We start from the raw sequence: 24645 nt of genomic DNA, 5'->3' as shown, positions 1-24645 counted from the left end.
TGTAACTAGAGCTGTCAAAATTAATCGATTAATCGAATATTAAAATAATTGATTAATCGGCAAGTAATCGATGATCAAAAAACTCCCAGGAAGAATATGTTATTTCCTCTCACATAAAGTTACTAAATAGTTAACTGTATGGCTGTAACTAGAGCTGTCGAAATACTCGATTAATCGACAAGTAATCGATGATCAAATAACTCAAATGTAATAATGTGTTATTTCCTCTCACGTTTAACTTACCAAATAGTTAACTGTATGGCTGTAACTAGAGCTGTCAAAATTAATCGATTAATCGAATATTAAAATAATTGATTAATCGGCAAGTAATCGATGATCAAAAAACTCCCAGGAAAGAAGATGTTATTTCCTCTCACATAAAACTTACTAAATTGTTAACTGTATGGCTGTAACTAGAGCTGTCAAAATAATCGATTATTCGACAAGTAATCAATGATCAAAAAACTCCCAGCTAAGAATATGTTATTTCCTCTCACATAAAAAAATACTAAATAGTTAACTGTATGGCTGTAACTACAGCTGTCAAAATTAATCGATTAATCGAATATTAAAATAATTGATTAATCGGCAAGTAATCAATGATAAAAAAAAACTCCCAGTTAAGAATACGTTATTTCCTCTCACATGAAATTACTAAATAGTTAACTGTATGGCTGTAACTAGAGCTGTCAAAATAATCGACAAGTAATCGATGATCAAACAACTCCCATATAAGAATTTGTTATTTTCTTTCACATTTAACTGACTAAATAGTTGTTTGTAGGGCTGCAACTAGCTGTCAAAATTAATCGATTAATCACCAAGTAATCAATGATCATGTTCATATGCAAAATAAAATCGTATCCAATTATTTGATTAATGGTCGACATTTATAGCAAGGGCTGTCACTGAATGATTATTTCAGTAATCGATGAATCGGCTGATTACTTTTCGATTAATTGATGAATCGGATAAAGCCGATTGCATTTTCATCCCTTTAAAAAAAAACAAGACTTTATTTCAAATTGACAGTGCACAAGCATAAATTAATTATGATTCAGTTAGCAGCTGTTGATAGCTACATTGTTTACGCTTTTTAAAAATGTTTTGATAAGGTTTTGGATCATTTTAAATAATAAAAAAATAGCTAAATGATTATCGATTATCACAAATAATTATTGATTCATTTGACAATTTGTTGATTAATCGATTAACCATTCCCCCTCTAGCACATTTGCCGTTTGATTGTAATTGCAAAAACCCGGGGACGGTGGCGGGCGGGAGAGCAGCGGCTGTCAATAGGCTGGATTCCTGCCGCCTTACCCACAATGCTCGGCACGCCATGTGACTTGATGTCACCGGTTCGAGGTTTAGTTTAATTTAGATGTTTCTGGGGTTGGTGAAAGATTCTGGTTGGTAACTCGGTGGGTAGTAGGTGATGTCTGCTCGGTGCTGGATTTCACTTTCCTTTCTGTTCTTTGATCCTTCCTCGGGTCTCCTGACAACCTCACGACTCGAGCTGGATTCTGAAGTATTCGGTTTAGGTGAACAGTATGGGATTTTTAAATAGGTTTTAGGTGAATTAAGGAGTACACACTCACACACACGCACATACATAAAAGAAAAAAAAGAGAGAGAGAGCAATGATGATGACATGTCGAATCGGTAAGATTACCGAATGAACAATACTGAGCTCTTTCAGAAAAAAATAAAAATGTCACCAGTTCGTCCCCATGCATAGCTAATGATGCGTCGAGTGTGTGTCTTCTTGATAATAGTAAAAAAAAAAAATATCTCGCAAGCTGTTCAAGACCCAGAGGTTTTCCCCCCCTCACCCACTTCTTTCTTTGCTCCATCTGTCTTCTAATTTAAGTTGGGGGCCGTAATAAACAGCAGTGAATTATTTTAATGAAGAAGAAGAAAGGGGAAGATATGGGGGTGGGGGGGGTGGCATCCAGTCACAGTGAGGAGCAAGAATTTGGAAAAAGGGGGAGACCCTTTTTCCAATTAAGAAGTATTTTTTGTTTTGTTCTCGTACTCACGGCCGGTCGGTCCCGTTTGCTTTTGTTGAGTGTGTGACGAGTCGCAGCCCTGCGCCGCTTCCCCCCTTCCGTCTTTGTTGTGGTGAACCTCCGACTGTTTGCATCTCCGACTTGCTCGGTGAATTCCCCGCGCCTGTTTACCGAGCGAACGGGCTTCTGTTTGAACTGGAATGGAGAAATGGCTTTTTGAAAAGTCTCTTTGATGGTGAGCCTAATTTGTTTTCACCATTTAAAAGTTAGTTGCAACACTCGCAAGTGTGGAATGACGCCAGTGCTGTGTGCGGATGGACTTCATAACAGTCCGATGTCCTGATGGTGGTTCAAGTGGCGTATAATTGATGATTTTTGTGTTATGTTTCCTGCGTGGAAATTTGCGTGTGTTTTATCTGGCACAGTCTATTAAGATGCACTTTTTTTTTTTAACTCATTCACTGCCATTGACGGCGATAGACGTCATAAATTCATTTGAACTATTTCTATTAGTTTAACATTTTTTCCACTTTTGTTAACAAGAGTATGAAAACCTAGAAAAAAAAAATGTTGGGGCGCTCTTAGAACAGATATAAAATTTGTGATTAATCATGAGTTAACTAGAGAAGTCATGCGATTAATTATGATTAAAAAAAATATATCACCTGACACCCCTACTGTTTGATAATCTTTTCTTCTTTTTTTTTTTTTAAATTGTAATTATTTTTTCAAATTTTTTAATAAGCTTTTTTTTTTCAAAGAAACGATTATTAAAAAATTAGGGTGTCGGGCGATTACCATTTTTATAAAAAAAAAATGTGATTAATCATGAGTTAACTAGTGAAGTCATGCGATTAATTATGATTAAAAAAAATATATCACCTGACACCCCTACTGTTTGATAATCTTTTCTTAATTTTTTTTTTTAAATTGTAATTATTTTTTTCAAAAATTTTAATAAGCTTTTTTTTTTCAAAGAAAAGATTATTAAAAATTAAGGTGTCAGGCGATTACCATTTTTATAAAAAATTGTGATTAATCATGAGTTAACTCGTGATGTCATGTAATTTGATTATGATATAAAAAAAATGATCACCTGACACTCCTACTGTTTAATAATCTTTTATTAAAAAAAAATCTCTTTTTTTTATTAAAGATTATTAAAAATTAGGGTGTCAGGCAATTATCATTTTTAATCGTATTTAATCGCTAGTTAACTCACAATTAATCACAAATTTTATATCTGTTCTAATACAATACAAAAAATTCTAGGTTTTCATACTCTTGTTAACAAAAGTGGGAAAAATGTTAAACTAATAGAAATAGTTCAAATAAATTTTTGACGTCTATAGCCGTCAATGGCAGTGAATGAGTTAATGACCAATGATTTTCTTTTCTTTTTATTAATGTTTACTTTTGTGAATGTAATTTAGCCTTACTACCATCAACTAGGATTTGGAAAAAATTATCTGTCCACATAAATGTGAAATTTGTTGATAAAGTCTTTCTATGGTTTTGTCATTTAAAACAAAATTAAATCTCACAACCTCACGGTGCAATGTGTATCACGATGCAGTGGTCACAGTACGATACGTATCGCGATACACATGGCTAATCTGTTTTCTGGGTTTGGGCAGCAAACTGAGCCATGATTGGTCGTTACCTACTTCCTCACAACAGGTGATGTCATCTTCAGTCGACGGAAAATGGAAAAATCTGTTTTGAAAGGTATTAATTGTACATGAATACTAAGTTATCAAATGAATTCTGTTCAAAACTTTTTACTGCTGAAAATGGCTCAATGAGTCAATTATCCCTTTAAGGATGTACTTTCCTTTCCTGCTATATAATTGCAGTTGGTCCCATGTGCAATATCACATATTTCAAAAGAATGAAGACAAAATGTACGTACAGGCAGTCTGGAGTTTAACTTTCATGCCAGTTGAAGGTCACATTCATTCACAGCCATTCACAGTCAGTCGTTAATTTTCATTTTTTTCTCTCCCCGCATGCACATATCTCCACAAGGTATGCCTCAGAATTTCACCGATCACATTATTGATCAGCAGCGGGAGCTGATGGATTACAGAGGCGGACGCGCTGACAGGCATGTCCAATAGGGGCAGTGGGTTTTTCGGGGGGGGGGGGGGTTTAGCATCTCTACAGTCAAGCCGTCTCTCCCCCCTTGCCTTGCCTTCGCTCCCTCCCCGTCGCCCTCCTTCTGATCAGTCATTTTGACAGTGATACATACGTCTCTGCGGCACGAGGTTGGCTGGCTGACAAGAAATGCCACAGAGCCCCAGAGAGTCGTGGAATGAGGGATTAAACAGAGAAAGGCACCCCCTTAAAAAGGAAATCAATATTTTCTCCCTCTGTAGACGGTAGGAAATGTGTAAAGATACTCTCGTTTTTGAGGAGCATTTATACAGATAAAATAGTTTGAAAAGTTCATATAACGATTTAAATGATCGGTTGTCGGTATTACCACAACATTGATGACATTTAAATAGCATGAACTGTAAAAACATTGCATAAGGTTTTCTTTCGAATCCAAGCAATATCAAATCAGCAAGTATGCACGTTTATACAGTTACTAGTTACCTGTTTAAAAAATGGAATAAGTAATGTAATCCAAGTACCACAATATTCAAGTAACATTACACTACTTTTGAATTACTTTAATGTGCCGGTGCAACTCCATTGTTTTACGAGGCAGGATTCCAAAGCGGAAGAGTAATCTGTTTAAAAAATTTAGTTAGTAATGTAATCCAAGTACCACAATATTACAGTAACATTACATTACTTTTGAATTACTTTAATATGCCGGTGCAAAATCCATTGTCTTATGAGGCAGGATTCCAAAGCAGAAGAGTAATCTGTTTAAAAAATGTAGTTAGTAATGTAATCCAAGTACCACAATATTACAGTAATGTAATTTCATTACTTTATATTACTTTTGGATTACTTTAATATGCCGGTGCAAACTCCATTGTTTTACGAGGCAGGATGCCGAAGCGGAAGAGTAATCTGTTTAAAAAATGTAGTTAGTAATGTAATCCAAGTACCACAATATTACAGTAACATTACATTACTTTTGAATTACTTTAATATGCCGGTGCAAAATCCATTGTTTTATGAGGCAGGATGCCAAAGAGGAAGAGTTACCTGTTTAAATGTAGTTAGTAATGTAATCCAAGTACCACAATATTACAGTAATGTAATTTCATTACTGTAAATTACTTTAATATGCCGGTGCAAACTCCATTGTCTTACGAGGCAGGATGCCGAAGCGGAAGAGTAATCTGTTTAAAAAATTTAGTTAGTAATGTAATCCAAGTACCACAATATTACAGTAACATTACATTACTTTTGAATTACTTTAATATGCCGGTGCAAACTCCATTGTCTTACGAGACAGGATGCCAAAGAGGAAGAGTTTAAAAAAATGTAGTTAGTAATGTAATCCAAGTACCACAATATTGAAGTCTTGTAATTTCATTACTTTAAATTACTTTTGGATTACTTTAACACCTACAGAGCACCTAAAGTGACATGGGAGGGAGAAAAGTGAAATATGTTTCTCACTAGAACAATAAAGTTTCTCGCCCTAACGAGAACATTTCTCGTTTGAATGAGAAGCTTTATCGTTACACTCTACCAGCTGGGTCAAAAGTAACCTAATTATGGATCAAAATGGACTGATCCACTTTATGGGTCAATTTGACCCAACTTTCTGGGTTGTTTTATACAAAACGACCCAATTTTTTGACCCAAGTAAAGGATCTGACCATATTTACGAGTTGTCTTACACTAAAAGACCCATTTACTGACTCAGAGCTGGTTCAAATCAACCCAAGTAGAGGATCGGTCCATTTTTGACCCATATGAGTTATTTTTGACTCAACAGTTTTTAGAGTGTAGAATGATAAACATCTTTACCTGCAATCGGTAGCTTATTTAACAGACTTACAAGACTTTGACATTTTGAATATCGAGTTTCTCGTCCAAATGAGAAACAAAGTTAGACAACTATTGCCAACCTGTTTTTAATTTAACTTAAGCTCTTATGCCGAGTTTGTGCCCCTGACATTCCAAAATCCTGTTTCAAATCATGACTGTCAACGTCTTTGCTATCCTTGGCTGCCTTGCCACCATTTCACCAAGCTGAGATTGAAAAACAGCCACTTAGCGCAAAAGCCTGGTATGATGGAAGATGTTTGGGTAAACATTAAAAGCCGCTGTGAGATTACAAAAGGAGGGCATCGCAGATATGAACTAACCTTGTTCCTTTCAACATTTGAACACACCTCCAGCATACCCGACTCGCTACATCATCCCTTTTCTCTCTCTCTCTCTCTCGCCTTCGTTTCCTCACTTCATCCTTTTATTCGGCATGTTCAGAGGACGCCACCAAAGCCTCGGAGGAACGGGGAGTTAGAGTGTATAAAAGCAAATGTTGTCTCACAGAAAACGGTCATTCTCCTTTGAGCTGGAAATCCAAAAGGCTGCGCAAAACTGTGCTTCAAAGCTGCCCGGAAAACTTCTCATGAAACGACTTTGATAGTCTGCTTCTAAAAGGGACGAGTGGGGGAATCTTCCCCCTTGTGTGTCTGCAGCCTTTCTTCTATGCCTTGACTATGACTAACTTTTCCCTTTGTTGTGTATTTAACAGTACTTTAGACTTGAGGAAATGTTCTTTAATCGGCCATTGGGAAAATTACTCGTCAATGGTCTATGAATTGGTATCTATTAATTGCCTTTTAGGCACCGAGTGAAGGAAAAGAGTCGATAACGGCGTGCTGGTGCAGCCAACGACAATAGCTGTGCAAGTGGAGAAGCTTCAGGTTAAACTTGTCACAATTTAATATAAAGTTGACTCCAATGAGTTTAAAAAAAAAAAAGCACGAATGCTCCAAAGGTAGAAAGTTGCTGAGATGCAGAGGTATAGTTGTGCTATTTTGGTTTACCTTCAATTTTTATGGGAATGGATTGAATGAAAATGTATTAGGATCAATAAGAATGAATGGCTATTCAATAAATAATTAATGACAAGATTTATTTATGTATTTATTTATTTATTAACTGTAGAAGTGTATTGTTTTCACTTGGAAAAAATATCAGTTTTTCTCTGAGGATTTTATTTTATTTTTTTAATTTTGGTTGTTGTTTTTCTAAATATTTTTTGTTTGTTTTTGGAATATTTTTTGTTTGTTTTTGGAATATTTTTGTTCTGTTTTTTGGAATTTTGTTTTTTTGAATGTTTTTTTTTGGAACATCTTTTTTTTGCCCTTTTTTTAAAATATTTTTGTCTGCTTTTTCAGAATCCAACACACACACACACACACTGTTTTTCAGAATTTGTGTGATTTTCAGATTTGTTTTGTTTTATTTTATTTTGGATTTTTTCATGTTTTTCAAAGTTCTTTGTTATGAGTTTTTTTTTTTTAATAATATTTTTGTTATTTGGAATCAATTTTTGTCCTGGTATTTTAATTTTTCCCCCGTTTTTAGAAATATATTTTTATGACAGAAAAAAAACTAATTCCAAGAAACAGAAAACTTCCCCAACTATCCCATAAAACAGGAAATAAAATATTATTCAAACAAACAAAGCCCCAAAAAATACTTTTTTTTACTATTTTTTTATTTTAACTGTATGCAATACCTTCCCATACATGGAAATAATTCTTTATAATAATAATAATAATAATAATAAGACTTTGAGAATTGTGTAAATGTGATGCCATTATGAAATATAATTTTTTTTAAACCACTTCTGGCACTCTTGATTCACATTTTGAAAGCTGCAATATTGAAGTGAATGGTATTTTTTTATATATATATATATATATATATATATATATATATATATATATATATATATATAAAGGAGGAAAGTGTACATAAAAAGAAAGTAGAAGTTAGATTGCTTGTTTAAATGTATTAGTTTGTTGAAGTTAAGACTGCAGTCAGATGGACTGTCACACACACACACACACACACACACACACACACACACACCCAAAAGCATCCAACCTCTCCCCCCTCGCTCCTCCTAACGGCCCTGTCGGTGTGCCATTGTGGGTGATTACCGACACTCTCCCCCAATTATGGGCTGATTATTCCGCTGCACTCTAATTGACTGGGGAGATATGCAAATGGGTGTCATTTGGGATGATAAAGGATGCGGGTGCTGGATGCCCCTTGCATTATTTAGCCTGGGCTGTACGCGGCGTGAAGGATGTGGCGTGTGCGTTAATTGCTGAGAAGAGAGAGGTTAAGCTGAACGAGCAGCTGAATTAGAAATGAGGAATTTGGGCTCTTTATTTCTTTATTTTCATGTTCCTTTCCTTCCATCTCTCTTACACACTATTGATGTTGCATCGTTTCTTTCGTTCTCTCAGGGTGAGTGGGGAGGTAGAGTGGGGGGCCGGATGCTATATGCTTGGATGCCATAAGTAAACATAACGGGAAAAATGTGTACATTAAAAATGTTGGAAAGTAAAATGATCAGGTTCAAGGTGCATGCTCTATCGATGTCAATGTGAAGAGTGGGTGGGTTCGGCATGATGATGGCTAAGAACTGCTACGAGCTGCTTGGCATATTATCAGGACGAATCAGAAGACCTCAACTCTAATCCCTCAGCAGATTTGAGTGTCTTGGGGGTAATGGGGCCACACATTCAAAGGAGCCCACCCTGTACCACACTTCACAAGAGGCTTAAGCGTCTCGGCACGTTTCACTCCGCTAGCCCGGTATCTTTATAACAAACAATAACGGCTCGTGCCGAGGAGTTACTCTTACTATTATAAACAGATTAACTCAGTCCGTCCAAATCCTGAGTCCACAAAAACGATTGACCCCCAGCAGCATTTCTTGACATTTCATTTGTTGCTTGCAGTTGTGTTATTGTTAAGAAGTTGTTTGGGCTTTGTGAGCCATAAAGTTTTTTTTTTTTTCTTTTAAGACACTCTTAAGTTGTTGTTCTGAGTTTGCTATATTATTCAATATTTTACAATACAGAGAGGAGAAAACAATATGTTCACATTGCATGAAGTAACAATAATATGTTCTAATAATAATAAGAAGAAGAATAATAATGTGTTTGTAGGATAAGAATAAAGCCGCGCCATCCACCGTCCATCTCATGGGGCAGCCATTTTGCCATTTACTGTCAACTGAAAATGACATCACAGTTGCCCAGGGCTCATGCTAATGACCAATCACAGCCCATCTTGCAATAGTCACATGACCAGACGCAGAAATCAGGTAAATTGTCACCGGTAATTATTAACTCATTCACTCCCTGCCATTTTCACTGAAGCAACCCCCTTCGCTTGCTGTTTTACTGGATTTGGACAGATTTCGCAAGGCCCACAAAATATTGTGTTCTATTACTATAAAAACATAGAACCATCTATCCATCTATTTTACCCCAAAAAAGATGAGTGTCGCCTTTCATCAAGAAAAAAAAGTAGATTCCTATCTGTTTCAGTTTTGCAGCAATTAGCATTAGCATTAGCAATTAGCTAAGTTTCACAAATCCGTTCGCTGGGGGGAAAATCTTGTTGCAACATGACCCTGGTTGATCTCTTATACTCTGCTGCCACCTTTTGTACTAACTACCATTGCTTTAAACGTTCTCTTCAGTTCAGAGGCTGCATCAAAGCCTTCTGTATGCTCTAGCATAAAAATAAAAAATAAACATAAAAACGTATAAATACTTTTTGGGGACCATAGCAATATTTCAAATAGAACGTTTTTATAAATTTGGGGGAGCAAATGTGTTAATGAACATAATCCAAATTAAAATGGTGTTTCTGTTAGTAATCACTGATAGTTTAGTGCCATGAAAAGCTGTTATGTTGTCCTAACCAGTGTAAGCAGTATAGACAATGAACTTTTGGAAATATTGCCCAAAATCACCATTTTCTAAATTTTCAACACTTGTTGTAGAAATCCACTGCATCAGATGGAGGGATATTCCTAATATTTTGACTTTATCTTAGAGGCAAAGAAACTAACTGAAATATAGAAACAGATCTACACCACTGCTAACTACAACCACAATAATACCTAACAAACTGCTAGCTATATCACAGTCAAAACCAGAGGTGGGCAATCTCGCTCCTCGAGGGCCGGAGTCCTGCAGGTTTTGGAGGTTTCTCACTTCCAACACAAGCTGATTCCAATCAACAGGATCGTTATCAGGCTTATGCAGAGCTTGCTGATGAGCTGATCATATATCAGCTGTGTTGGAGAAGGGCAACATGCAAAACCTGCAGGACTCTGGCCCTCGATGCCCACCTCTGGTCAAAACTAATCAAAACTTGCTTAAAGTTTTTCTTTTTTTCATCACACCATAATACATTTTTCAACTTGTGCTCAGGAGATTTGATTCATATTTGAATAGGGGTGTGTAGACTTTTTATACCCGTGTATTAGATCATATTTAGCATTGTAAAAGCTGTTATCAATCACACACACACACATTCTGCAGCATGCTGCCATTGTCCTACATATAAAGTGTTAACAAGCTTTTCTTTTTCTTTTTCTTTTTTTGAACAAGTTTAATAAGCATCAGTAGTTGCCCATATCACCTCCAATTGTTTCATAACAAAACAGCTGAATGGCATTAAAACATAAATTTATAGATAATGTGGAAGTGGTGTTAAAATGCCATCCAGTTTGTTTTTCTCTCTCCGTCTTTTTCCACTTAATAGCACTTAGTGAAGGCAAGTTCAGTTGGTGCTCTACAGGGGTGTTGCATTAAAAACCTTCTTATACACGTACACACTCACAAACACACACATTAAGAAGTCCATTCGGATTCATTTGCATGGCCTTTTATTTGGATTTTGCCTCAGACGACAGTTGTGGGGAGGATGAATAAACATCTTTATGTAATAGCCTTTCCCTTCAGTCTCCACAGCGCCGTAAAGATGGAAAGCGCCGCGTCCGGAGCCGACAAATGTGTGCGTTGCTGCAATGAGCAGAGTCGTCCCTCAGGCCTACCCAGCGTAGCTATTGGACTTAATTACAGTTCACATCATCATATTTACCCAGAGAAGAGAAACAAAGAATAAAGCTCACCTCTGTGTGCGCAGAGGTCTTATTTCTCTCCATATATTGAGTACCACAGTGTGTATGTAACATTATAATGTGCTTTTACTTTTGACCCAGACAAAACAGGTCCTATGGATATATAAAAAAAAGAGATCAGTAATAATATCAACTCTGGAAAAGTTTTCAGCAGTAGCTGCAGTAGAAGGCAATGCACGGGGTCTTTTCTGTATGTATATATACACCCGTCCGGTGCATTTAAATTGTACATTGTTGTGCATATTGTTAGATCAAGAAGTACATTATTTAGACAGTGGTGTTTTATAATTTGGGTTTTATGCACTAAAAATAAATTTTAAAAATCCCATAATGCCACCAAGTATTGACTTGTGCATGCAGACATAATAATCATCATAAAAATTACGAATAAACAATGTTTAATTACTTAATTTAAAAAAAAATTGGTATTAAGTAGCCCAAAAGTGGAAGTCAATACCCTGTGGCATTATGGGAAAAAAATGCAACGTTTCTAGCCTTTAGCCCGCAAGTACGTTTAAACGTATTTGCAAGTATATTCCAACTAGTGCTGTCAAAGTTAAAGCGTTAACTAATTAATTAATCGCAAAAATCGATCGTATTAATCATGTATTAACGCAGATTAATCACACTATTAATTTTGACCACAGATTATATACTTAAGCTTGACAACGTATGGCTACGTTAAAAGTTGTGTTGAGCAATAAACATAACTGCACACATTTAAGTAAAGCATTTAATAAATGTTTGTGTATGACATTCAAGAATATTTTTTATGTCAAAATATTGGGGTCATTTTTTCCCCATTTTAAATTATGCAAGCAATGGATCAAAAAATGTTGAAGACGTCCTCATAACATGAAACGTCGAAAGAATTAACACATAAGAGGTGCTCTTAAAAAAATGTTGATAAAGAAGCCTTTTTAATTAAACGATTAATTTTGATTAATCAAAATTCTAAAATGGGATTATTCTGATTACAAAATGTAATCGTTAGACAGCTCGAATTCGACCGTACTTGCAAATATGTGCGATCGTATTAATAAGTATGTTCGAATGTACTTGCAAATGCGTTAAAACTTGGGGTGTCAGGTGATTACATTTTTTTATCGTAATTAATCTCATGACTTTAATAGTTAACTCACGATTAATCACAAATTTTATATCTGTTCTATATGTACAATAAAATGTACAATATTTTTTTCTTAATCAGAATCAGAATCGATTTTATTGCCATGTAAGTGAATACATTTCACAAAAAAAAGGGCCTTTTGTTTTTCTTTGTTTTACTTGCACATGTGCATGTCGATATACCGTGGCATTATGGGAAAAAATGCTACGTTTTAGGCGCTTTTAGCCTGCAAGTACATTTAAACGTAAGTATGTTCCGATGTATTTACAAGTACATTAAAAATGTTTCCTCCACCAGAGGCGGCAAATCCAAGTCCAGAAAGTAAAAACCCTGACACAGTTTGGCTTTAGCCCCAGGTGCTACATAGCTAGCTCCCTAGCTAGCTCGTTTACCTGCTAGGGACTATCAGGGGCTAAAGCCAAACTGTGGTAGGGTTTTTACTTTCTGGATCTGGATTTGCCACATTTGTCCTCCACTTTGGCGGGCCCACACTTCCGTATTACCTCAATTTATTTGTGGTCAAACAATCAAGGTGTGATTAAAGTTAGCTTTGACGATTTTCAAAAATGTTGCTCAAGAATTTATTTCTTTTTTTCTTTTTCTTTTTTAAATAAGTGATGCAATTTAAAGGTAATTTGAGAAAACGTAGCTCTCACTTTAACCCTGGCGAACCCACGGGGTCAAATTTGACCCCTATAAATTCTGCTACTCAAATAACAAAGACCTTTTTTTTTATTACAAATTTAACTTCAAAAGTCCAGAGTGTCACTTCTGACCCCTGCATGGGGCCATCTAGTGGATGAATATTGCACTTACATGAGCCAGAGTGGTGGTGACAAGATGGCTAAAATGCAACAAATAAAACAAAAAATATATATTGTTCAATGTAGCTGTGTATTTGACTGATTATTTTCTTAAATTCTAAATAGTTTACTGACAGTTTTTGTTATTCTGATTTTTCGAAATGATACCCCTAAATCCCAAAGGGTCAAATTTCGCCCTAATCCTAAATTAGGGAATAAATTGAAAAAAACATTGAAAAAAACATATATTTTGGTGTTCAGTGAACTTATAGCAGTCATTGAATGTATAATTCATAATTTTCCAAAGAAGAAAATGGTTCTTGGGTTCTCCAGGGTTAAAAAAAGGTTGGTGACCAGGGCCATCCTCTATAGGGTTGAGATCAAGTAACTGATCTGGCTATTAAAAAATGTTCCATTAATTTCCTTTTAATCAGTCTCATTTTATGAAAGACAACAAAAACGGATGACTGCAAAATCCATTTTGCTTATTCAGCCATTGTCCAAATAATTCTGCGCCAGTGTACATTTGTCTTTGGCACTCGAAACCATAAATCGAGTGGATTGTGCTATATGTATTTAAATCCCGAACTGTTTGGCACAGAGCTCTGTCAACCCTCCACATACTGGTACTTGCACACACACAGGTCTCATCTGTCCCCCTTGGCTGCATCAGTAGCCAAGCACGTCTCGCTGTGACAGGCCAGCCGCATTGTGTGTCTGTCACACACACACACACACAGGCATTGTAGACAGGTGCCAATGCCAGCAAGGTGAAGGGTCACGAGCGACTGCCTCTCCAATGTTGTGTGAAATATGTCGATGGAAGTCTTAGGCCATTATGTACACACTCTGCGTGAATGTGTGTGTGGGCGGTGGCTATCCCAAAGTAACTTGTTATTATCACCTCAATATTTTTCTTATTATGACAATTACATGCTCCAGGAGTGAATTAAGCGGTACAGGACGCCAAGCAGGAGAGGTTGACAGCTATTTGGAGACTCAATACACAGAGCAATTTGCAGCCCGGAGCCAAACAAATTGGATTTGGGCCACTTTGGATCGGGGCTGCCGATTGTGGGGCGTTTGGATGCGGCAACCGCACGTCTGTTTGGGTGCTTAGCTAGCTGGCTGGCGTGTGTGACTGCAGTAGACACAAAACTCTCTGGCCCGTGACAAGAATTAAATGTAAAGTACAGGAAGGGTGTGGGTTTCCAAAACATATTAAACTAAAGGAGAGTTGTAATTTTTTTTATGGTGGTGTTTCACTAATATAATGGGCGTATTTGGAATGGGCATTTATATAGTCAAAGGGTGTTAAGGTTTACCACCCTTTTATTGTATTAGTGCTGCTACTTTTTTGGTCTTGGGCCACACAGCTGTGCTCAAGTGTGTGTATAATCCAAACGAGCCTCTAAACAAATTACTGATACGCATTTCCCCACCCCTAAACTGCCACTGGAAAAGCTGGCAACAGCACCCAATTAGGCGGAATGCAATTATTCTCATCCATTCACATGATTAGCCCATGGGTTAACAACCTAGCTACGCAGCACGCTAGCTCGTGGTTACTGTATTTGGAAAAAGCCATCGCCATGGATACGCTGGCTGTCATGGTAACCTGAAGTGTAAAGAAAAAATTCAAGCGGGCGGCTGCTGATTGGAAAAATAACTTCGGTCCTTTTAAAACAGTAGTTCTGACTGAACCTCACGAGTTTCCTGTCCCCCCAAAAAATTGACAGTAATATGTGACCTCAATAGTCTAAACATTCTGATTAATATTACATTGGTGGAATATGAGTTATGAAGCAAAATCCAGCTGTTTTCGTCCATGTCGGGGCGGCTATTTTGCCACCTGCTGTCAACTGAAGATGACATCGATGTTGCTCAGGGCTCAGGCAACGACCAATCACAGCTCACCTTTTTTCTTTTTTTGCTGAATACTCCACAAATGTAATATTAATCAGAATGTCATATTTACTAACATATAACGTATTATTGTCAAGAAATGTTTAAGGTTGACTTCCACTATAAGAACCACTGTTTGCTCTGCTCGGACAACCGGCTGACCTGATTAGCTGGGACAGGGAGTTGGTAGCAAGACAGGAAAAGAGGGGAGTGTTAAGTCAAACGAGGTTAATGATGCCAGGCGAAAGGCTGGCAGAGTGGGTGGGCACTCATTACAGTGGCATGATGGGAAACAAAAGCTTTTTGTTTGGCTGTTGAGATGGCATTAACCACAGTAAGCAGACGGCGAGCGACAGGCGCTTCTGTTAAAACAGAAATGACACGGCTACATGAAGACACAACAAGTCCTTGTGTTGAATCACAGACGATGCACTTAAAACAGTTTTCGCATGTTGATCCCAGGGATTCTGGACTGGAGCTTCTCACGTCATTCTTACAGATGAGGCTGCCTTTTAAAGAAAATATATATATTTGGGACATATACGTAATATTTACAATTTAATAACCTGGGTATGAGAAGTGTGAAGTACACTTAGATATATTCCAATTACGATAATAAAACTAGCACGGGCTAATATTAGATTCTGAAGGCTCTAAATGTCCTTTATAAAAATATTGGTTTATAAAAACAGCATTTTTTTTCCCATTAAACAAAATCTATTTTTTTTATTTTTTAGAGCAAATAGAGAATATATAGTACATTAACTCATTCACTGCCTTTTTTTTTTTTAATTGGAAAATATTTTTTTAAAAAAAACTCATTCACTGCCATTGACAGCTATAGATGTCAAAAATTCATTTGAACTATATTAGTTTCACATTTTTTTCCCACTTTTGTTAACAAGAGTATGAAAACCTAGAATTTTTTTATTGTTCATTTATAACAGATATAAAATTTGTGATTAATCAATTAATTACAATTTTAAAAATGTAATCGTCTGACGCCCCCTAATTTTTTATAATCTTTTCTTCTTTTTTTTTATTAGGTGATTAGAATTTTTAATTATAATTAATCACATGACTTCGCTAGTTAACTCAAGATTAATCACACATTTTATATCTGTTCTAAATGTACAATACATCTTTTCTAGGTTTTCATACTCTTTTTTAACAAAAGTGGGAAAAAAAGTGAAACTAATAGTTCAAATTCATTTTTGACGTCTATAGCCGTCAGTGGCAGTGAATGAGTTAATAAATATGCACCATGTAATATTAACATAAATAAATAAACATACAAACACACAAATAAATACCATTGTTCTCCTTTTTTAATTGTTCTTAGTTTCCCCATCACTGAATTGAGCTATTTTTAGAATATGCTTTTGTACTCATGTTGTCCTTGAGGCTAACTACTACATAATGGCATAATTTGTTTTATTTATTTATTTATTTAGGACAATGCACATTTATCAACATAGCAACGAAAAGAAAGCATCCGCGTATGTATGTTGGAACCAGTGTTGTTGCTAATGCTCTGTGTGGAATTTGTATATAAGTTACTATCATTGCTGGCTTAATGATGGCATGAACACTGACTGAAAAGCCACCAGGCTTGTTGAGTCGGGCTTACACAGAAATACACATTCCATCAAAGCAGATGAATACATGTCAAGTGCAATCAGACACACTCTGCATTTTGTTACATTTGGAAAATATGTCAATAATAGTGATGACCTTATTATAAATTCAAGGTCCAGTTTTAATTAACTCTGCCAAAGAGGTATTAATTTGCAGCTCTCGTTATTGACTATTGCTACATTGTACAGCATGTTTTTGCATCAAAACACAACGAGGGCAAAGTTGACTATTTTGAGAAAACGCGATGACAAACCGCTGACACGTTTGTGGTCTCAGGTGGGATCAGACTGAGGTCACTGGGCCTGTTTTAGCTGGTTGCATCAGCTGGCATTCACCCGCTACTCTTCCTCTTCCTCCCTCAGTGGGGGGTGGGGAGGGGAGGGGGGGGTCTCACTCACGACTGACTTCCCCTTCGTTTTTGAGTTACAGCTCAGGCTCAGCTGCCAGAAAATCTGTGCATGTGTGTTTCAAGTGTGTGTGTGTTTCGGGGGCAGCCGTCAAATCTCATCCCATCTAAGCCCTCTCTCACATTCTACTATTTTTGCCGTTCCGTTGCCACTCGCCCTCCACACGCTTTTGCAACGAGTGTTCCTTCGGCTGTATTGATGGGGATTCCCTGGATTGAGATAAAAGCACTGCTAAAGACAAACACACATGCAGTGCTCTCTGCTCATTTAATTAATTTTGACTAATTTTCTTTTCCAGGACCTGTCTGGCTCGATAGATGACCTCCCCACGGGGACAGAGGCTGGTCTGGGATCAGCGGTCAGCGGCAGTAGTAACCAAGCAGAGCAAGCAGGCGCCAGCAGCCAGCGACAGTCTCCTTTCTCTCCCCACGCCTCGCCACAACTTCACAGCCAGAGGAGCGGACCTTCGCCCTCCCCTGTGGGCTCACCTGCAGGCTCCACGCAGTCGCAACAGTCCCGTTCAGGCTCTGGGCCCATCTCCCCGGCCAGCGGCCCCAATGCTGGCGCCAACACACCAGGTACAGCTGCCCAACTCACGCCTTGGTCAATTTTTGTAGCACACCATGTTAGTCTGATCAAAAAAGTAAAGGTAACCGTACCGAACACCGATACCACTGGAACATTTGATACCTAAAAAAAAACCTGATAATTTGAAACAGATATACATATATATATTTATTTTTTATTTTTTTATTATTATTATTATTATTATTATTATTTTGTATTTTTTTTTTCGGTATCAAAAGTTCCAGTGGTATCGGTTTGTTTAAAAAATTTTTTTAAAAAAATGATAATTTGAAACAGATATATATATTTTTTTTTTTCAGCAAAATATTTAGCTTCTTTATTCCCATGTTCAACAAGCGGTGTTGTACTTGAATCACCCGCCATTGTCACTTCTCCTGCGTTCGTCGTTTTCATCTTGTTTTGATACATGCAAAGCCATGTTTGTTCTGTAGATTGCAATAAAGTTAGGGGGAAAAAAAAGTGTTCATCTTCTTCACTGATTCTTCTTCTACGCTTTCCGTTAACTCCCTGTGGCTGCGCTACAGCGCCACTCCAGACTTGGCATATACATTACAGCCGTTAAACATCCTCGGCATCTTCTTTTGGGCACACGCAAGTCTTGAAATGCTTCCGTGTGTACGAGATTTGTTTGAGGAACGAAGCCGGCTTTGCTTCCGTCTGGACCAGGGCCTAAATATAATGAGACAATGAGGAACACCTGGACAAGAGAGGGAACTGATTGTAGACACAAGGGAGGGACTGACGAGAACAGGTGGACACAAAAGCCTAACGAGACGGACATGAAACAAACCACAAGAAGACAAAACAATAACATGAAACAAAACTAAATACAATCTAAAGACAATTCACATTTATTGGTTGATTTGTCATATTATAATAGTAATATCGAACATCCTTTTTTGCTTTGTAAATTAGTGATTATTCAACAAGTGTCGAGTGAGAATTAGAGATGTGTGTGTGTGTTTGCTGGCCTCCCTCATCATCCTGCCACCTCTTTGCCCCAGCGAGCGCTTGAGCGACATATCAGCGCGCCTCAGAGCTGCCATTCAATGTGATGAGGCGGGGCAAAATGTCTTCGCTGATGTCAGGCCTCCCCCTCCTCTTCCTCCTCACTAGCGTGATTGACGCTAATGAAAACTGGGACAGTAGTTTTGCCGGCTCTCTTGCCAACAACCGTGCCGAGAATCCCGATTAAAGTGGCGAAGATGGGGAAGCGGAAGCGATTGCTGGGACGTGATTAATAAGAAAATATTTGAAAGTATTGGGCGTGCCAAATAAATGGTGATAAAGTGTGGAGCGGTGTGCAAAATTTGGCGCGTCTTAGCGGCTTTACTGCACTGGCTTTGAATTAGATCAATGCTCAGCCGGCCTGGGAGAGACACACAGGAGCACTGATGTGGTTACCACATATCTGATTACTAAAGCCTCCACATTCTAACGCTTCATCACAAGTTAAGACACTTTCATTAATGCGCTCGTTGGCGTTGCTGCAACGCGGGGAGAGAAAGAGCGGGCAGAGCAACACTGCGCGTGTGCGTAATCCTCTTCATCGTTCAGTTTTATGAACAACAATGTCCACTAAATCAACAAAACATTAATAAGCGACTTAATTAGTGAGTATAACAAATTGTTTTAAGCTGCATTACTGACTGCGCTTCAGTTGTGGAAGTCATTACAACATATCTTGTGGCCTCATTTCACTGTCTTGTATTCATCTTACTGCCATACGAGTGGTGATGAATTTACACTGATGATGTGGGTATTTTGACTCTTTTTGTCTGATTAGACTCCATTGTGGCTGCCTGCGCTCGAAATGCCAACAAGTCCTATTATGCCTTGTTTTTGTTAATTACACTCAAACTCTTCCTGTAAAACACAAAAGTGGCAACTAATGTTCTCTGAGATGCCAACGGAAATCTGAGTTGTTTGACAGAAAGAAAAAAAAATGCAGCAGATGTCACTTCAAAATTGCAAGTTGTTCCAGCTGCAAAAGAAAGAACATGCTTTGATGCAGCTTCGAAAATGAAGGGGTGGCTTACAGAAATAGTAGTTATTGCAACAACAAAAAAAGGCCAGCAGGTGGCAGAAGAGTATAAGAGATCAGCCAGGGCCATGTTGCAACAAGCTGTGTTTTCACCACGAATGTGAATATTGATAAAACTTAGCTCTATTCTAATGCTAAATGCTGCGAAATGGAAACAGATATAAATTTAAAAAAAAAAAGATCCTGGTGAAAGAAGAGACTCTCATCTTTCTTTTTGGTAGGTTCCATGTTTTTATAGCAATAGAACACAATATTCTGTGGGCCTTGCAAAATCAGTCAAAATCCAGTAAAACAGCAGGTGAAGGGGGTTGCTTCAGTGAAAATGGCTGGGAGGAAATGAGTTAAGCATCACTTTTAGGCATTTTGTTAAATTAAATTAAATTAAATTAAGAAAGGGTTGTAAGGTAGTTATTTAAAACGTGATTTATCGTGTGGGGGTTTAGATGTTAAACTAGATGAGGGAGGGTTGGCCGTCGGTTATACACAGGCTTGGGGAGTAACGGAATACATGTACCGCCGTTATGTAGTCAGATTGCAAAAAAAAAAATGTAACTGTATTCCATTACAGTTACAGGAAAAAACATGTAATGAGGTTACAGGTACATTTATTAAAAATGGGGATTACTTCGAGGGATTACAATTACGATGAGAGAGAGTGCGAAAGGGGGTGAGAGAGAGATAGAGATAGACAGACAGACAGACAGAGAGAGAGAGAGAAGGACAGAGCGAGAGAGAGCACGTGCATTCCCGCGCGAGTGGGACCGTTGCTACATGTCGGGGAGGTGGGAACGAACGAACTCACTAGTCGTGTCCTCCACACGCGGGCAGTTTGAAAAAGCTTCATGGACGGGAGGAGGAAATGGCGACCGGTATTCACTGGAACTGAAACTGAAAGTTTGAGCTAAGAGTCCAGTGGCATGCTACGCGCTGTAGCTTCTTGCTAGCTAGCCCGCTAGCCTACAACCATAATGTGAGTTACACCTTCCAAACAAATCTTCCTCCCACCAATTCACTATTTAAACATCATGCACAACTTGAACACGGCTAAACTTGTGATTAATTTTGCAGTTGATGTCACGCATCATCATCTTCATTGGATCTATCTATCTATCTATCTATCTATCTATCTATCTATCTATGAGGTGTGGTTGCTTTCAGTGACAGTTCGAAAACAGCCTTCAATCAATCAATAGCCTACACGCTTTTTAATTACACAAGGATTTTTGCTATTTATAGGCTGCCCGGGTCCCGGTCACCCGCAAATAGCAGGGGCACATTGTATAGAATATATATTGTGGTGATATTTATATTTATTTTGTCTTCATGAGCATACTCAATATTAGAGTAATCCAAAAGTAATCCAGTTACATTACTTTAATGTTATGGTACTTGGATTACGTTACTAATTTAAAAAAAATTTAGCAGGTAACTTGTAACTGTAATGGATTACATTTTAAAACTAACCCACCCAACCCTGGTTATACAGCATTAGCTGGCTAGCATAATCTCTGGAAGGTATATAATATTCCATTGTCAAAGCATAAATGTCCTTTTTTTTTCTTTTTTATACATTCACGGATGCCAAGCATTTAAGCACCAGTGTGATGTTGTCAGCCTCTCTCAGTGCTCTGATGCGACACGTCACACGGCTGAGCTCTCACAGGACGACGCGCGCCGTGCCAGCGGTCAGGGAGCAATTTCATCATGTCATCCTTTCACCCGGCTGTCAAACACCTACACACAATATATTTGAAAAATAACACCGCAGCCAGGCAGGGCATGCATAGCGGCACACGTGGCTGCACATACAAATCACTTCTAAATGCTCGCTTGCCGGGATGTGACTGTGATCGAGCCGCAGTCAGAGGTGAGGCAAGTGGAGGGCTGACATATTGCCGGGCTATCATGCAGCCGTACACTTACACAAATCTATCAAGGCATGCCTGTGATTCCCCCTTTTTTGCCTTTCTCTCTCTTTTCTAGTCTCTCCATGAAGAAAATCCAATACACTTGAACATTATCCGGCCCTCGCCTTGCTCTCCTGGAGCCAAAAAAGGCACACAGTGGGCCAAATAGATTTTTCTGTTGCGCTAGATTTGTGACAATCGAGCAGAAATCACATTGCTCAACCGCCGACCTCCCTCCTCGTATGCATGTGCAAAATAACGTCTCGATTTCTCCGTCAGACATAAACGCCTTCTCCGCTTTGACGTTGACTCGTGTCGTTTGAATAATTTTGCACTTTCGTGAAAAATTGGAGAGAAGGCGAGAGGATATTTGTCTCTCATCCAGACGGATATAAAGAGGAATGAAGCGGCAAAGTTGGGATGCGTGAAACTCAAAGAGTCAAATAGCTTCCTGTTAAAGTTGTTTAAAAAGATCAAAAATCAAATTATGTTTATTATAACATTGGGACTTAGTTTTGACAAGTCGCCTGTATGGAGTCATCACAAGCAAACCATATAAGTAGACTCAAAGATGTAAAATGTGGAAAAATATATTTTAAATATAATAATTACTAGACATGACGGTCATAACTACGGACTTGATGAGTAGTAATCGACACCGTATGCACTCCCTTCCGCCATCGACGAACAACCAATATTGCTGGTTTTCGGCCAGTTTGTTCCCACTTCCTAGTCTGTCTGAGTATGAAAACCTAGAAAAAATTCAAATTTTTATTTTATTTTTTTTAAAGAAAAGATGATTAAAAATTAGGGGCGTCAGGTAATTAAAATTTGTATTAAAAAAAAAACATTACCTCATTCACTGCCATTGACGACTTTAAACGTCAAAAATTAATTTTAACTATTTTTATTACTTCAACTTTTTTCCACTTTTGTTAACAAGAGTATGAAAACCTAGAAATTTTTTTAATTTTTTTATTTTTATTTTTTAAAGAAAAGATGATTAAAAATTAGGGGCGTCAGGTAATTAAAATTTGTAATTGTAATTAATCGCATGACTTCAATAGTTAACTCACGATAAATCAAAAAATTTATATCTGTTCTAAATGTACAATAATTTTCTACTAGGTTTTCATACTCTTGTTAACAAAAGTGGGAAAAAATGTTAAACTAATAGAAATAGTACAAATGAATTTTTGACGTCTATAGTCATCAATGGCAGTGAATGAGTTAAATTAGATTCGCTGCTACCTGCAGAAAAGCCTGTCTCTTGAAGTACATCCTTAGATAAGAACTCGGATCAGTACGATGGGGATGAGGAGATGTAAGCAGATGCGTGGCAGTGCGTGAACAAGGCTGGGTTAGCTCAAGGGTCCAACTTGTTTTACATCCCATCGCCATAATTTGCATCATAGCCTGTGGTTTGCTTGTAATTTGGGCAAGAAAACACATTAATATTCCAATCTGTGATCATAGCGGCACCGCAGATATAAAGATATCTTTGCGGTGTATTTTCCCCGCTAAGGTCAAAGGTCGAGCACAAACGCCCGGAAGGGATCCAGCACAAATGAGCGCCGCATGCTCTGAGGTGGCCGTTGTTGATAATGCCGTCAGTTAAATGACTTCCCCGAGCACAGACAGAAACTCATTTGCAAGCTGCAAAATATCCAAGTGGAAAACGCACCACGGGAATGCTCATCCAAACTTATTTTTCTTCTGTTAGGGGTGCAAGTTATTACAAGAAGGTTGTGGGAGCGAGGAGGGGGGTTGAATTTTGATGCAGTGTGAAGGGAGCAGAACAGATTTTCTTCTTCTTCTTTTTTTTTCTTTTTCCTGGTCGCACCACTCCCAAAGAGCCTGCATGGGAACAGCGCCCGTGGCTCTCCCTGTCCCTCTCTCGGCCTCATATTACTTTCATCACGCTCTCGCTCTCTTGTGTCTCACTTTCCCTCATATGCAGCCCTCGAACCCCCTCCCCTCTCTGTGTTTGCATTCGCTCGGAGCGTTGCTGCGGTGCTGGCCTCCCGCCGAGGTACCAGGCCCATTTTTTCCATCGCCGTTCTGGCCCGCTTTCCCCCTCCTCCCCGTATTGCTCCGTACTACTCCTGCAGCTCTTTTTTCCCTCTTCTGTCCTTCTGTTTTATCTTCTTCCTCCCTTTCCCATCTGCACATTAAAACCCTCCCACCATCCCAATCGTCATCTTCTCCTAACGTAAAAAAACGGCAAAATGTCCTCCCCTCTGGTTACAAACTCACACAGCACAAACAAAACATGTTTTTTTTTCTAAAGAAGCTTGTGTTAGCCATTTTGAGAATATATTTTCTGACTCCATCCAAGTGGAGTATTCAAATTGGAGCGCGGTGTTCAATTATTACGCTCTCCCCAACATCTACTTCTCTCGATCCCGCTCGCTGCATTTTTTAGCTTAAGCTGCACTTTTGTTTTACTTACACTTGCTACTCAGCGCTGAAAGTAATGAGGATCTCTGGAGAGTGAGAGCGCTTGTTTTGTGAGCCACTGCAGGCCCGCGCTCGTCCCCTGCAGGGCTAGTTAAACTGGCATCAGCCCCTGGCTTGGAGAGGCATCGGCTTACACCCATTGAAAGCTCAACCACCATTACCGGAGTCTCTTGTTTATTTTCCTCTCGCCTATAAAGTCAAGGAGGAGATATTACCTTGTTGTGGGTGTGCTGGCTGGAGAAGGTGTGTGTACATTTACGGCCTAAGGGTTGCATTAAGAGGCGGTGCTGAAGCAGGATTTTCTCTCTTGAGCTCGCTGTCATGTCTTCACTTTTGGACAAATGTCCTCTGTTGCTTGAAGAGGGCCTGTCCTTCCTCAAACCCTCTTATAAGTTTGTTTCTCATGCTCACATAGTATGCTCTGGGTCCATTTTGACCCACACCAGAAATATCATAATTTATATATATATATATTAGAGGTGTTAGAAAAAATCGATTTGGTAATATGTCGCGATATTTCAGCGTGCAATTCTCGAATCGATTCAATATACCGCCGAATTGATTTTTATCCATCTTTTTTTTTATGGGAATATTCAACAAAACGTCTTACTTAGGGTTAGGATTTACACATTAAGCATGGAAGAATGTC

General features: G+C 38.2%; 1 protein-coding gene across 5 annotated transcripts in view; it reads left to right on the top strand.

The window, feature by feature from the left end:
• The window catches only part of arid1b (AT-rich interactive domain 1B), a 239131-nt gene that overhangs the window by 145012 nt on the left and 69474 nt on the right, over positions 1 to 24645 (top strand). For all 5 annotated transcript variants that reach the window (XM_077555274.1, XM_077555261.1, XM_077555252.1 and 2 more), the window contains exon 5: positions 17296 to 17575. In XM_077555274.1, coding sequence (XP_077411400.1) covers positions 17296 to 17575 — 280 coding nt within the window. The remainder of the gene's footprint in view (positions 1 to 17295; positions 17576 to 24645) is intronic.

The sequence above is a fragment of the Vanacampus margaritifer genome, chromosome 1 (assembly GCF_051991255.1).
Source record: "Vanacampus margaritifer isolate UIUO_Vmar chromosome 1, RoL_Vmar_1.0, whole genome shotgun sequence".
NCBI lineage: Eukaryota > Metazoa > Chordata > Actinopteri > Syngnathiformes > Syngnathidae > Vanacampus > Vanacampus margaritifer.
Note: the sequence above shows the minus strand (reverse complement) of the source record. Positions and strands in the feature narration are given on the sequence as shown.